Source organism: Lissotriton helveticus, chromosome 7, assembly GCF_964261635.1.
Source record: "Lissotriton helveticus chromosome 7, aLisHel1.1, whole genome shotgun sequence".
NCBI lineage: Eukaryota > Metazoa > Chordata > Amphibia > Caudata > Salamandridae > Lissotriton > Lissotriton helveticus.
In genome coordinates, this window is record NC_136068.1 from 1183768615 (window position 1) to 1183783230 (window position 14616).

Genomic DNA, 14616 nt, shown 5'->3' on the forward strand with positions numbered 1-14616 from the left:
GAACTAGAACCGAACCGAATCAGTTATCAGAGCGCTTTACATAGCACCAGTTACGTTACATGAGGACACACACTTTCATTTTTTTAGGCACGGGGAGATTAAGTGATTTGCCCAGAATCACAGGGGGTTTTTGGCGTCGTTACCGAGACTCGAACCCAGATCCCCAGGTCCGAGGTCGAGCGCCTTAGCCGTTAGGCCAACCCCTCTCCCCGTTGGATGCTTTCTCTGCAAAACGTTGTCCTAATGATGCAGGAAGGGGATTTTTGTCCTCCCTGGACCTTCGGTATGCTTTCTTACACATACCCATTCATCAAAAACACTAAGTACTTTTGATTTTCAGTAGTGGGTCAGCACAACCAGTTCAAGGCGCTCCTTTTTGGGATCAAATCAGCGCCGAGAATATTCACCAAATGTCTTGCTCCAGTTGCTGCTTTTCTCTGGAGAGAAGGCTACCAGGTGTTCCCATATCTGGACGACTGTTTAGTCACAGCGCCATCCAGAGACCAAGCAAAAGTGCCTACGAATGCTTACATCAATCTCTTCCGTAGATTAGTTTTATTTTTGAACAGGGAGAAATCATTGTTGATACCCCAAACAAAGATTCAATTTCTAGGTGCAGTACTTGACACTCAGTTGGGAAAAGCCTTTCCATCGGCAGAAAGAGTGAGAAAATTACAGGCAATCCCAAAGACTATTGCCGGGAATCTATCAAACTAAGTAAGGCAATACCAGTTCCTGATGGGTATGATATTATGTGTTCGAGGCATGTGTGCTGTAGATACACATGATTTGCATAGTCCTACCACCTAGTGTTTGTTCCGGATGTTTGCAAGTTGTTTTTCTTCAAAGAAGTGTTTTCCAGTCACGAGACAAATTGACTCCTCCTTTCTGTGATATTGCCCATAGGCATCGACTCCTTTGTTAGATTGTTTTTTCCACCATTGTGTTCGGACATGAATTGCTACACTCTGATTTGAAACAGTAAATCGGGATCCCTTTGGTTCCAATTCACTCTGCGCTCGTCAGTATTGTTTTCGATCGTGTTACCATCTTCTGCGTGTCGAAGAACTTATGAAAACTTTCATTATCCATAGAAAACTCTTACTGCGGCCTTCCGGTCTAGCTCCTCTCCTGTTTCCACTCGAAGATCCTGCATCGAGCTTTCTTCCGATGGAGCGGATGCCATTCCAGTTCTGTCCTCGGTGCCATTCCAAATACCCGCGGACCGATCTGTAACCTTTGTCTGTCTCCGGAGCATTAAGAAGAAAACTACGACGCCTGTCGGTCGTTCCGTTCCAAAAAGACTCTTCAAAACTCGCTTGCTCGACGCAGAGACAAGCAGCGTCAGATTACCAATGACACTCCCGATATCTTTGGTGAACATTTCGAACAAGAAGAGATGAAAGCGGCGTAAGAGGAAGAGTCCTTTTCCGTCCAGGACTCCGATGCAGATTTGGAAATTGAGTTTGAGTCCCATCACGTTCCATCTGCACAGGTTGCCGTGAGTAACAAAGCATCTTTGCTCACCAAACCCACTCCGACCAAGCCAAAGGCTACTGGGCCACCACTAGACCAAGAACAAACCTCTCCTAGGTAACACAGTAATACATAGGTAGTATATCCTTCATTTAATATACATCAACATTGTCCCAAAGCACAAAGTTATTTTAAAAACATAATTTTTTATTATTAGACATGAAAGATATAATCATAACAAAAATGGTTTCATCCAAATTTTCATTCTATATATACAATTTCTTAATTTACATATTTTATATACACAAACCCCCCCAAAAACCAAATATCATTCATTCATTCATCTAATAACACCACACATCCTCACATTCATCAAACATACCATACACCACTAAACCACAGTGAAGCAATTGAGACAAGATATCACAGTGATAATAGTACAAAAAAATACACACACAGCATTACAACAAAAGAAGGCGCCGACGCGCGTTTCGGAAAAGGACCCGTGTCCACAGTTCCTTCGTCAGAGCGCAGTAAATATAATTCTTTGTTGGCGCAGCTTTCCTTAATATTTAGAAATCAATCAACAAGATATAATGACAAGAGAGGGCTCAATCTTGAATTTCACTCAACATGATTATATCATCGCGTACTTCGCTTAAGCATCAGAGATGCAAGGGCGGTTATCTTACACAACACTGGTAAATCATGCTAAGCACTGGAATCTTAGAAGTCAAAGGATAACCTGATCCTAGAGAAAATAAGGCAGTAACGATTGACTGAAGAGAAATCCTGAATATGACTGCCATCAGTCATGGTAGGCACCGAGACTCTGATTTCAAAACCCCCCCTCAGGCTCGGCACTAAAGCAGAAAGTGAAGCCCTCCACTTTGGGATCTAACTGAAATGATACCCCCTCGATTCCCAAACATTCAGCATCGAAAGATAAAAAGGACAAATCCAGCTCAGCACCAAAAATGTTGCCATCTAAACAGAAAGATGCTCTTTTGAAGCAACCTGAGCTGATTCTAGAGAAAATGCAGCACAAGCTGGATCCCAAACAAAAGACACTTTATTAACTCTAAAACTGGACACATTTCCACTATGCCAGTGATACCACCGTCCAAAAGGAAAATAGACACTGATTATAGAATACCTCAGAAGAAGAAATGACTACTAGTCCTATTAACATTCCTCCAGCTACTCCACCCTCTTTACCAGTACCTGTCAGACCAGTCTTAGAACCTTAACATATTACATCTTCAGGGTCTCCTGAAATAGATCCAGATACAGCTGATAATGAGGACACTGATAATCAGATACCTGACCCATGGGACGACTATTACATAGATCACCAGGGGACATAGATCCTGATCTATATCCATCCAAACCTTCCCCTCCTGATGATGATAATGCATATCGGGAATTAATTACGAGAGCTGCCACTTAGCACGGGGCCACTTTACATGAAGACCTAAAGAAGATTTCCTGTTTGAAACTTTATGAAATAGACTCCGAACACCCTAATCTTTGCCCATGTTAAAGGGAATGATGTATGCAGACAAAATCTTTAAAGATCCTGTTGGGTCACGTATACTTACACCTAGGTCGGTAAAAAATATAAAGCCCCTCCATTTGATCCCTTTTTCGTTAAGGGTCAGTTACCTCTAGATTCCTTAGTAGTTTCAAGCGCACGTAAAAGAGCAAATTCACAAAGCTCAGGAGAGGCACTTCCTCCTGATAAGGAATCAAAATTAATAGAGGCTTGTGGAAAGAGTTGTTGCTCAATTAGCCAAACATTGGCGCATAGCCAACACTCAAGGGCTTTTGTCTAGGTATGATAGGGCACATTGGAATGAGACGGAAGAATTATTACAATATCTTCCAGAAGAACACAGGAAAAAAGGCCAAGAAATTGTGCAAGAAGGCAAGCTTATTTCTAATTCATGCAGATACTGGAGCTAGAGGATTCAACACCAGCATTTTACTAAGGAGACATGCATGGCTCTGAATGCCTGGTTTCAAACCAGAAGTTCAACAAACTATATTCAATTGACCATTTGACAAAGAACACCTTTTTGAGCCTCAGATAGACCAATCGCTAGAGAAAATGAAAAAAGACACCGAAGTGGCGAAGTCAATAGGAGCCCGTCAGCCCTCCATCTAACAGAGGTTCCTTTTGTCACTCCTTATACAGAGGAGGTTCCAAAAATAACACCACAGATGCCAACATATCTTCATATAAAGCACAAGCACACTCCTTCCCCTCTAGAGGATTTTATAGAGGTAGATACAGAGGTAACAATTTCAAAGGAAGAGGTAGAGGAACACCCTCACGTACCCCACCCTCTACTAACAAACATTGACTTGATAGGAATACCTCCCAAACATTTATCACCTGTAGGGGGAAGATTACATCAATTCCTACCCATTTGGCAGTCAATAACAGACAAATGGGTATTGGATATTATCCAACATGGTTATTGCTTGGAACTCGCAAGCAACCATCCCAACATCCCCCCTTGTATTCACAAACTGTTTTTGGAATACAAATATCTACTCAATAAAGAGGTACATGCTCTTCTAACAAAAGGAGCTATAGAACTCATTCCATTACAACACCAAGGAACAGGAGTATATGCATTATACTTCCTAATTCCCATAAAACACGGTTTGTTAAGACCAATATTGTATCTCAGACATTTAAACCTATACATATTATCAGAACACTTCCACCACTCACTCACTCTACAACATGTACTTCCACTTTTGCAGCAAGGAGACTTTGTCTACACTAGACGTAAAGGACGCATTTTCATATACCCATTCACCCAGCACATCGCAAATACCTCAGATTTGGATAGGGAAAAATCATTATCAGTTCAAATTGCTGCCGTTTGGAGTAACCACTGCACCCAGAGTATTTACCAAGTGCTTAGCAGTAGTAGCAGCACATCTAAGAAGCCAACAAATACACGTCTTTCCATACTTAGACGATTGGCTTTAAAAGCCAACACACATCGCAAGTGTGTGCATCACACTCAAATAACCGTCAACCTTCTACATCAGTTGGGATTCACAGTCAATATTGAAAAATCCCATCTTCAGCCTAATCAAACACAACCATATCTAGGAGCCATTTTAAACACTCACATGGCTCTAGCATATCCCAGTGCAATCAGGATTCTACATTTGCAGACTGTCAACACAGTTTCAAGTTAGCCAGTATCTCTCAGCCAGAACATTCATTCAGCTACTAGGGATGATGGCCTCATGTATTGCTATAGTGCCTCATTCAAGATTAAACATGCACCCTCTACAAGGATGCTTAGCACGTCAGTGGAATCAATCACATGGTCAGATTACAGATCTAGTATTGGTAGACAGCAGCACTCATCGCTCTTTGCAGTGGTGGACCACACAAAATTAGTGAAAAGGGCTGTCATTCATCAACCCTATTTCACAAGTAGTGCCCACAACAGACACATCTCTCACAGGGTGGGGGGGGGGAGGAGAGGGGGTACATTTACAACACTCAGTTCAGGGCCTTTGGGACTCCAAACAGAACTATCACATCAACTACCTAGAGCTACAAGCAGTTCAACTAGCATTAAGAGGTTTTCTACCTCACCTGGTAAAGAAAGTTATCTTAATCCGGACGGACAAAATGATAACAATGTATTATATACAAAAACCGGAGGCGGGGGGAGGGCACACACACACACACATACACACACACTCTTTAACGGTCATGCATCTCTCAGACCATTGGCGTTGGGCAATTCATCACAAAATCCATCTACTAGCAGAACACCGTCCAGGCACAGACAACAAATTTGCCGATTTCCTCCGCAGAAAGAAACAACAAATACTCGAATGGGAACTTCACCCACAAGTTCTCCTTCTGTACTTTCAAAAATGGGGATTTCCACCAATAGGCTTCTTTGCCAAAGCACAGAACTCACAATGCCTAGACTTCGCCTCCAGGTGCCTACACCCTCTATCCAAAGGCAATACCCTATGGATGAACTGGTCAAGGATATTTGCTTACGCTTTTCCACCTCTCCCTCTCCTTCCATTTCTGGTTCGGAAACTCAGGCAGACATCTCTCACACTAATTCTTGTAGCTCCAACATGGGCTCGTCAGCCATGGTTCACAACACTGTTGGAATTGTCAGTGGTTCCACATCAGAAGCTTTACAGAACACCAACTTTTCTTACACAGAACCGTGGAAAAATTAATAATTAAAATCCCAAATACCACAACCTTGCGATTTGGCTCCTGAAGTCATAGAGTTTGGTTATCTAATCCTACCACCAGATTGCATGACAATCCTTAGAGAAGCAAGAAAACCTACCACTAGAGCATGTTATGCGGCAAAGTGGAAAAGATTTATCATATATTATAATAATAATTCAATTGATCGTCTAGATGCATCTATACAAAATATTATTGCTTATCTTTTGCATCGACAACACTCAGGTTTAGCCTACACATCTATTCGACCACACTTGCAGCAGTAGCTGCGTATCTCTAAAACAGACAACATTTATCTTTATTCAAAGTACCCATCATCAAAGCCTTTATGGAAGGCCTTAAAATAATTATATCAACCAAGGTACCACTTGCACCCATCTGGAACCTTACAAGACTTATGGGCCCACCTTTTGAAACATTAGACAATTGTGAATTACAATTTCTTTCATGGGATGTTGCCTTCTTAATAGTTATCACTTCACTAAGACGCATTAGTGAGTTACAGACATTAATCTTAGAAGAACCCTACTTTTAACTTCATAAAGATACAATAGCTCTTCGTACAAATCCAAAATTTCTTCCATAAGATTCAGTAGCAGAAAGTGCTCTACATGCACTTGATGGTAGAAAGAGTACTATTATACTACATTGACTAGACACAATTTTTTCACAAAACTGCTTTTTGTTGCCTTTTCTCCACCTCATACAGGGAAAAAAAGCTATCTCAAAATCCAGTTTTTCAAGATGGATTGGCAAATGTATTCAAACATGCTATGTTAAAGCTAAAAGAACTTTAACAGTACCTCCTAGATCACATTCTACTCACAAAATAAGAGCATCAATGGCCTTTTTAGTTAACATTCCTGTAACTGATATATGTAGGGCAGCTACATGGTCTACTCCACACACATTTACAAAACACAATTGTGTGGATGTATTAGCACGTCAATGAGCTAATGTAGGACAAGAAGTGCTAAAAAAAACTTTCAAACAACTGTAGCATCCACTGGTTAGCCACCGCTCTGGGAGAAGTACTGCTTTGCAGTCTACGCAGAGCATGTGTATCTATAGCACATATGCCTCGAACGACTTGTTACTTACCCTGTAAACATCTGTTCTCTGGTTGTTGCAGTTATTATTATTCACATTATATACACATGGACATCACTACACTTACTTACTCCATTATCACCCTCTTGCGGGAAAACAATCTAACAATTGAGTCGAGGCCCATGCGCACTATCACCAAAAGAAGGCCTTGCCTTGTGACTGGAAAAGACTTCTTCGAAGAAAAATAACTTTCAAACATCGGGACCCAACACTAGATGGCAGGAGTATGCATAGTATGTGAATCTACAGCTCTACATGCCAAGAACAGATACTCATGTCTCATTCCATTTTGCAGGCTTCTTCTGAGACCTGTTCAGCACGAGCTGGATTTGCAATGGAAGAAGGTGGAAGGCTCAAGGGAAGATATTGTCCATGTCAGAAGGCACTTGAATCTGATCTGGTGGAGAATTCCAGAAAACCTGAATACAGGTCTTTCTTTTCTACCAATAATTAAAAGGTTATTACTCACCATGGATGTGCCCATGAACGAATGGGGAGCCCACCTGCAGAATCTTTCTACCAGAGGCCTCTGGTCAGATGCAGAGAAAAAGCTCCGCATCATTGTGTTGGAATACTGCGCCATATGACTAGGCTTATGGCGCTCCTCCCCACATTGACAGGTCAGCCGTTCGTAATCCGAACAGACAACACAAAACCCATGTTCTACATAGCCAAGCAGGGAGGGAAAAGTTCCAAGATCCTTTCTGAAGAAGCTCAGATGCTGTTGAACTGGGAGATTTCTTCACAGGATATACAATGTAGTGGTACATATACCAGGCTTCCAAAACGATCAGGCGGCTGCGCTCAGTCGACTAATAATGGGTTATCATGAATGGTAATTGGAACAGAAACAGGTGGATTACATCTTCAATCAGTGGGGTCACCCCACAATCAATGTTTGCTCTCCAGAGAACAAAAAATGCCTGTCCTTCAAAAGCAGGATTTGGCATCCAGGGACGATGGGCAATGTTCTTTCGACCAGTTGGTCCAAAATATTTGCTTACGCCTTTCCTCCTGATCCCCAGGGTATTGAACAAAATGTAGATAAACAATTGCAATCTTCCTAGATGTGGATGCAGAGGCTGATGCAGTAGTGGGACAGGCACTTCCGAGAAACTTGTTTCATTAGAGGTGAGCTTTCTTCTCACTTTGTACTTTTCTATAATGTGTACTGCTTGCTATTCTAATTTAAACATGTGAACATATAAAATTGACTTGCCTTTAAAGCTACTTCTCCAACATTGTCATCTTTTATATTTTCACATGGGACCCTCCCTCCTCCCTGGTCAGAGGCTCATTGTATTCTATTCTCATAAACTTGTGCTTTGAAATCTGAGCAGTGGTGGCGTCTAGTGGGAGTAGGTGTGCTTAAGCTTTCACCTCATTGGCTGACGTTTGGGTTCATCCAAATGAGGTGGATGTGTTACTAAACATGCTATGTTGTTTGAGGCCTATGGATATTTTACATTATATACTGTATGATGTATATTGTTACACTGTATACTGCTATTTTAACGTGCAGAGGATTCCCAGCCTGAGGGGGAATGAAGCATGTAAATATATAAAAGATGGCAACATTGGAGAACTGGAGTTACAGGCAAGTACCTAAATTCTTCTCTCATAAGAGCAACTTTAAGGTGCTGTCTAGTGACTGACATCCCAGTGAATCCCCTAACCCAAATATATTCAAAACAGAAGAACTTCCTTGAATCTTTGTTGGTGGTGACTGTTGATGCTGAATTGGGTAAAAGAAGACTGGAGTTTCTTTTACCTGGGTGTCTCTTTTAAGGATGTATTTTTAGCTATTTAATAAAGGGCATCAGCAGTATTATTTTTTCAATTTGAGTAGCTTGTATTGCTTGTCATAATACACATCACATTATCTGAACTTTGTAGCTACATTTTCTTTCTTATACTCTTGAAATGTACGCTTTCTATCGTCTATCCTAATTCTATCCTGGATGGAGAGGTAGAACGTAATGAGTAGTGCCTTAATGTCCCCATACTACAGCAATACCCAACTAAATGGCATATACATTGTATTGGCAAAAGCTCAAAGAAGTAGACCATTTTAAATGCATTTATATTCCTTTAAGAATTTTACTGCTGGTGTTTTACTTTGAATTCTAGGTGGCTAGTGATAGTTTTATGTGACTAACCCATTTTGCTTGGTTTTTGTTTGACTGTTTGACTCTGTTAAAATAGTGGAAGGTGTTGACTGACCATTCATGTGTTTACTGTAATGTTTAAGATTGCCACTGTTACTTTTTGAATAACTGTATTGTATTTAGAAATAATTGATTGTTCCTTATTAAATTGTTTTGAATATCTTGTAGGTCTAACTGGATTAAAGCAGTTCAATTGTGTAGTAAACCTAGAGAATTTGCATTGGCACTTGCAATATTGGAGTGTGCTATTAAATCAGTTGTCATGTTGCCAATCTGGCGGGACTCCCTGGGACATACAAGGTAAAGCTTTTCTATATTTTGTTTCCTGTTGTAACTGCCTTTTTTAAATAGCCTTTATTTAAAATATGATCATGTCTATTTAACTGACCACTTGCTATGTTTGAACCTTATAACAATAATCATAAACTTCAGCCATGTCATTCTTAAGCTGACCTTCTGTTTTATGTGCTTTTTTCCTGAAGTAAACATTGCCCGCACACAAGTTATCTATTGTTTGACTGTTTTGAAAGTAGTTCTTGCTCAATTTCACTGGATAAGCTTTTTTGCTTGCCCTGTTTCCCTAGGGCTATGGCCTATTCCTAGCCAGCCGGCTTTAACTTCAGAGTTTATAACTTTCAACTTTTAGGGAGTGGGGGGCGGGGTAGGTATAGGCAAAAGGGATCTAAAGAGCCTCTTATTGCATGTCTGTGGGCGTTGAGAGGAAGAGGAAGAGAACCTTTGGTGATGGTGGGAAAAGTTTTAAGTAGCTCCATGGCATCCAACCTTTATCAAGCTGCTTCTTGATTTCAGCATTTGATATTCACTATAGGCATGGTGATACTAGCTGTCTTAAGCAGTGGTTCGCCAACTTTTTCGAACCACAACCCACTTTTTAAAACAACCCACCTCCCTTTAATGGACATAAGGTGAGGGGATTTTTTTTTTTTTTTCAAAACTGTATTTATTAGAAGTTCAAGCAAATCAAGTGTACAGCTCTCCAAGAGCAGGAGAGCACGTCAATATGCAAATTACAGCAGAATATACGTATGGCTCAAACCTTTGACTAACCCCTACCCGCCCCATTATCCCCCCCACAACTGCAACAGTCCCAACTACCCACCCCTTATCCCACCCCAACCCGATGCACGTGGTCACAATCAGCTGCAGTATACAAGAGGAAACACACTAAGTGTCTTGGAACTTTCCAGGCCCCGAGATCTCAATCATCGGACAGATCATCATCCGTTTTAGCGGGAGGATCCAATGTCAGGTCTCTGCAGTCCGCCCACCGCTTCCAGATCTTGTAATGTTTCCGAGGGCAGCCCCTGGCTTCAAACACTGGCTTTTCCAGCCCCATGAGGAAGTCTAAGCCCGCCTTCCAAGCGTTAAGCGGGGGGGCGCGGTCACTCTTCCAGGCCCTCGCCAGATCCCTCTTGGCCACAACAAGGCCTAACAGAAGGAGATGGCGCTTATAGATGTTACCACCCACTTGATCCAGGAGGGGATTTTTTAATGCAACGAAAACATAGTGTTGTAAGGCATTGTCATTTACAGACAGCACATTTTCCATTGAAATGACCACCACATTTGCACAGATATACAGTTTTACTGTTAAAACAATGTAACGCACAAATGATGTATGGAAATCTGGTTTCTGTGAATATTTATCATTTGTACATCACCAATTAAAGTGCCTTGATTTGTTTTTATCCTATTTAAATCTGTTTCCAGCACTCTTCAGAATTACAAAAAAGTGCATACAGTTCATTTACAGGTATTTACATTTTGTTGTGTATTGCAAAAAACAACATCCTATATGTCTTTGAGGCACTGGCTAATTTAACATATAACATACAGAATTTAAAGACATCTTTATTTATTGCTCTGACTTTTATGACCCAGCAAAATTCAGTTCAACACTAGTCTAGAGGCCTATGTCCTCTTGTGTACTGATTGTTCTCCGGCCTTGCCTATGTATGAGAGAAGTATAGCTCTATCTTGGTAATGAGAGACAAAATCTTATTTGTTTTGTGCCGAGTCCATCAGATCACTACAAGATCTTTGGTGGCTGAAGGAGATCACCCTTATGGCAGCAGGATCATTCCAAAACAGAGCTTGAAGCCTCTATTGCCTTGTAGTATAAGAAGGGTGACTGAAACTTAACTTGGTGCCCCATAGAACCATAATCTTGCATATCTGGCAGACAAACCGTTCCAAACAAAATTCTTGGAAGGAAATACATCATTCTTGCCTTAACAGTGATATTACTGGTAGAGAAAAAGGATTTCTGATTTGTTTGCGTTTTAACTTTGTTACTTTTTAGTACTGCATAAATACTTTGTGCACTGCCTTTAATTTTAACCTTTGAAAAATGGGGCGACATCTCACCCCAACCAATTGCACAGCTGAACACGGCTAACCTGTATGCCGATATTAGTACATATGCCAATTTTTCCCTCAGTATTCTTTTAGTCCATCTTTTACGTCTTATTTTCTTATCTTTTTCAACAGTGCTCAAAATCCACACGTAGGATATGACATGCCAATTTTCAAATTTCTTGTGTTCGACCTGTGTCCATTCGGACCTCTTGAAAGAACATGAGTAATGCACGGTTCATAAGAAGCAGCGTTTATTCAATGAAAAAAAACCAATGCATTTCGGGCTATTAATGCCCCTCGTCGGGGGTCACTGTGAATGAACAATAAAACGACACCAATTAGCATTTTACATCATGTTTGTGCCTTTCCAATAATAAGTGCAGTGTCCTCACCACCCGCAATATATACCACATCCTGCTTTAAAGACAAATAAACCTATCATGCAACATCATGCTTCATCTTCCACTGTGCAGCTGGCGCGCCAATTGCTTCAATTGAAAACATTTTCAAGCTTTGTTCCTAGTCATTACCCCGCTTTTCTCCATCAGTCTCCTGCCCATACTTCCTACCAAACAGTCTGTGTAACGTTCTTTCTGATCTGTGCATCCTCCCTCATTAACCATATCAATGTTCTCATTTATCGTACTTCTGTGATACCATTCACCACTCTTAAAAAACCTCTCTTTTCCCGTCCCCTTTCTCAGTTAGTATCCATACGTGCACTTCTCCTTCTCCAGTTTCACATACCTGCTTCAAAAAAGCTCTCAAAACTCCCATCGTCATTTTCCTACAAACGAACAAAGTATCCACCCTCCCTTTTAAACCCATGTTCATGCTCTCTTCCAATTGGCTAACCAAACTCTTTTTCCGCCAGTATGCCCTCCCTGTTACTTCTATTAACTGCTACCGATGTTACGTGAACCTCATTACCCATAATACAACTGGTTTGTGGCAACTCTCTTTCGAAAGACAGGTTTAAAATCGCAAACACATGTTTCACTCCTGCTGCTACGTTCTATATCTGTCCAATTCAAGTATCTTTTGGAGTCCATGTTCTTATGTTAAACGTCATCTTCCTATATGAACCACGATGATTATCCGTTCGTGTGGAATGATTAACTGTCAATTATATTCCTTTTTCTTCTCATTGTCTTTCGGGTGCAATCCCTGTGTAGGGCAATAGGCATGAAGGTTATATAGACAGAATAGGGTGCACACCATTTGTTTAAACTTTTCTCCAACTTTATCCAAAATATATTTCCAAGCTTGTGTGCAAATCGGAAACGGTGCCAAGCCCAAAAGGCGCCGAATTTACTAGACGACATTTGAAAAATGGGGCGACATCTCACCTCAACCAATTGCACAGCTGAACACGGCGAACCTGTATGCCGATATTAATTTTTAACCTGGCAGCCCTGTGCCAAGGCTACCAGGGAATTGCCATCATATTTAATTAGTGACTTTAGTGGTTCACCCTGACAAGGATTGTGCTTATTACTTGAGGTTGGTACGTACCCCTGTCAACTAATAACCCAATTTCTTATAGTTTTAACCAATATTTGGTGTAGCCAACCAATTTCTATTGGCCCAACTCCCAAAGTGCCAATACCCGACAATCGGGTTAGTGGATAAGTAGAGGTGACCAAATCTTTTCAACGTTTTTGTCAGCCTTTAAACTATGGCAACGTCTCTGTTGTCATGTTTGGCAAAGGTTCCGTACCCATGAACCCTTTGATGGATGTTCAAACTTTTTCCAAAAAAGTAATATGTTCGAGGCATGTGAGCTGTAGATCACATGCTGTGCATAGCTCGCCATCTAGTGTTGGGTCCGATGTTTTCACTTTGTTTTTCTTTGAAGAAGTCTTTCCAGTCACGAGGTAGGTGACTCCTCCTTTACGCGATGGGCATTGACTCCATCGGGTTCGGATGTGTATTGCTGCGCTCTGGTTCGGCACCGTTTCTCTGACCCCTTCGATGCGCAATCCACTACCCTTGACGGTATTGTTATTGATCGCGATTTCCCACTCTTTGTGTATCGTCTCAACTCAATACAACTTCGATCGGAAAACTCGTGGCAGGCTGCCGGGCCTACCTGCTCCAACAGCACTAGCAGTCGATGGAACTGACTCCTTTCTAGCTCTGCCCCGGATGTCGTGCCAAATTTCCATGCACCGACTTACATGAAGTGTGAAACTTCTGCCTGTCCGGAGAACACGACTAGAAAGAAACATTATTTTGGCCAGACCGAGCTGCCCCGAGGAGCAGCAAACGAGAAACCGAGCTATTCATTGCACCTGTATCTACCAACATTTTTTATCCAAGCCGTGCAAATCCGCTGTGACATAAGGACCGTGCTGATCTACAGGTACATGAACTGGCCCCTCACCCTGTCCCTGGCTGTCCTAGCTGTAAGACATCCCTGTCACCTTGTTGATATAATCATCGTGATAGTACTGTCTTCCTCGAGGGTCATCAAAATACTTCTGGTTAGTGCGACTCAGCGACGACTCACCTGCCTGAACCTCATCACGACCACCTCCACCACGACCCGTCCATGGGGACCCCGTCCTCTGGGGGCCGCAACTTTCTGTAACAACTCCAGGCACTCACTTCGCCAGTGTCCCTCTCTCCTTCTTACAATACGCACACTAGTTCAGCCCACAGGTGCACTAGTTCTACTAGTGTGGGGCAACTGTTGGTCCAGACCAGTGCCACGGCCCCGTTTTTCCCGCTAGCTGCCTGCTGCATCAACACCTTCGTCTCTATTCTTTTTCCCCGCCTTTTGTTTTTCCTAATTTTCCCTATGCTCATAATACTGTGCCATACACAAAATCACTGAAGGGGAGGATTTAGTCCAAGTGCTCTCTGAAGCCTGTAACCGAGTTGCGATCTCAGGAAGCAGGTTCATAACAAATCTGTTAACAAACAATGAGAGACCTACCTCCATTGACAAATCCTGCCCACTGAAATCCCAAAACACACCTTCAAACCTAGTAAAGAAATCAGATACACTTTCATCTTTCTTCTGACGACATGATGCTAACTTGTCCAAATCAACCCGTCTAGGTGGGATGAAGGAATGCATGTAAGTAATAATATGACTCCGCAAAGCTAGTATCTCAGCCCTAGGCTCCTCACCAGGCTTCCTCTCTTTATCCCATGCCCTGATCTCGTCCAAAGTGCCACCCAACTCCACAACATGGTCCTGTGTATGCACCTGCCTCC

The 14616-nt window shown here is 41.8% G+C and overlaps 1 protein-coding gene across 5 annotated transcripts in view; it reads left to right on the forward strand.

The window, feature by feature from the left end:
* Nucleotides 1-14616, forward strand: part of BPTF (bromodomain PHD finger transcription factor) — a 1855127-nt gene that overhangs the window by 372277 nt on the left and 1468234 nt on the right. For all 5 annotated transcript variants that reach the window (XR_013598794.1, XM_078654332.1, XM_078654328.1 and 2 more), the window contains exon 9: nt 9181-9312. Coding sequence is in view for 4 of the 5 variants with exons in the window: in XM_078654332.1 (XP_078510458.1) it covers nt 9181-9312 (132 nt within the window). In the remaining variant the exon portion in view is untranslated. The remainder of the gene's footprint in view (nt 1-9180; nt 9313-14616) is intronic.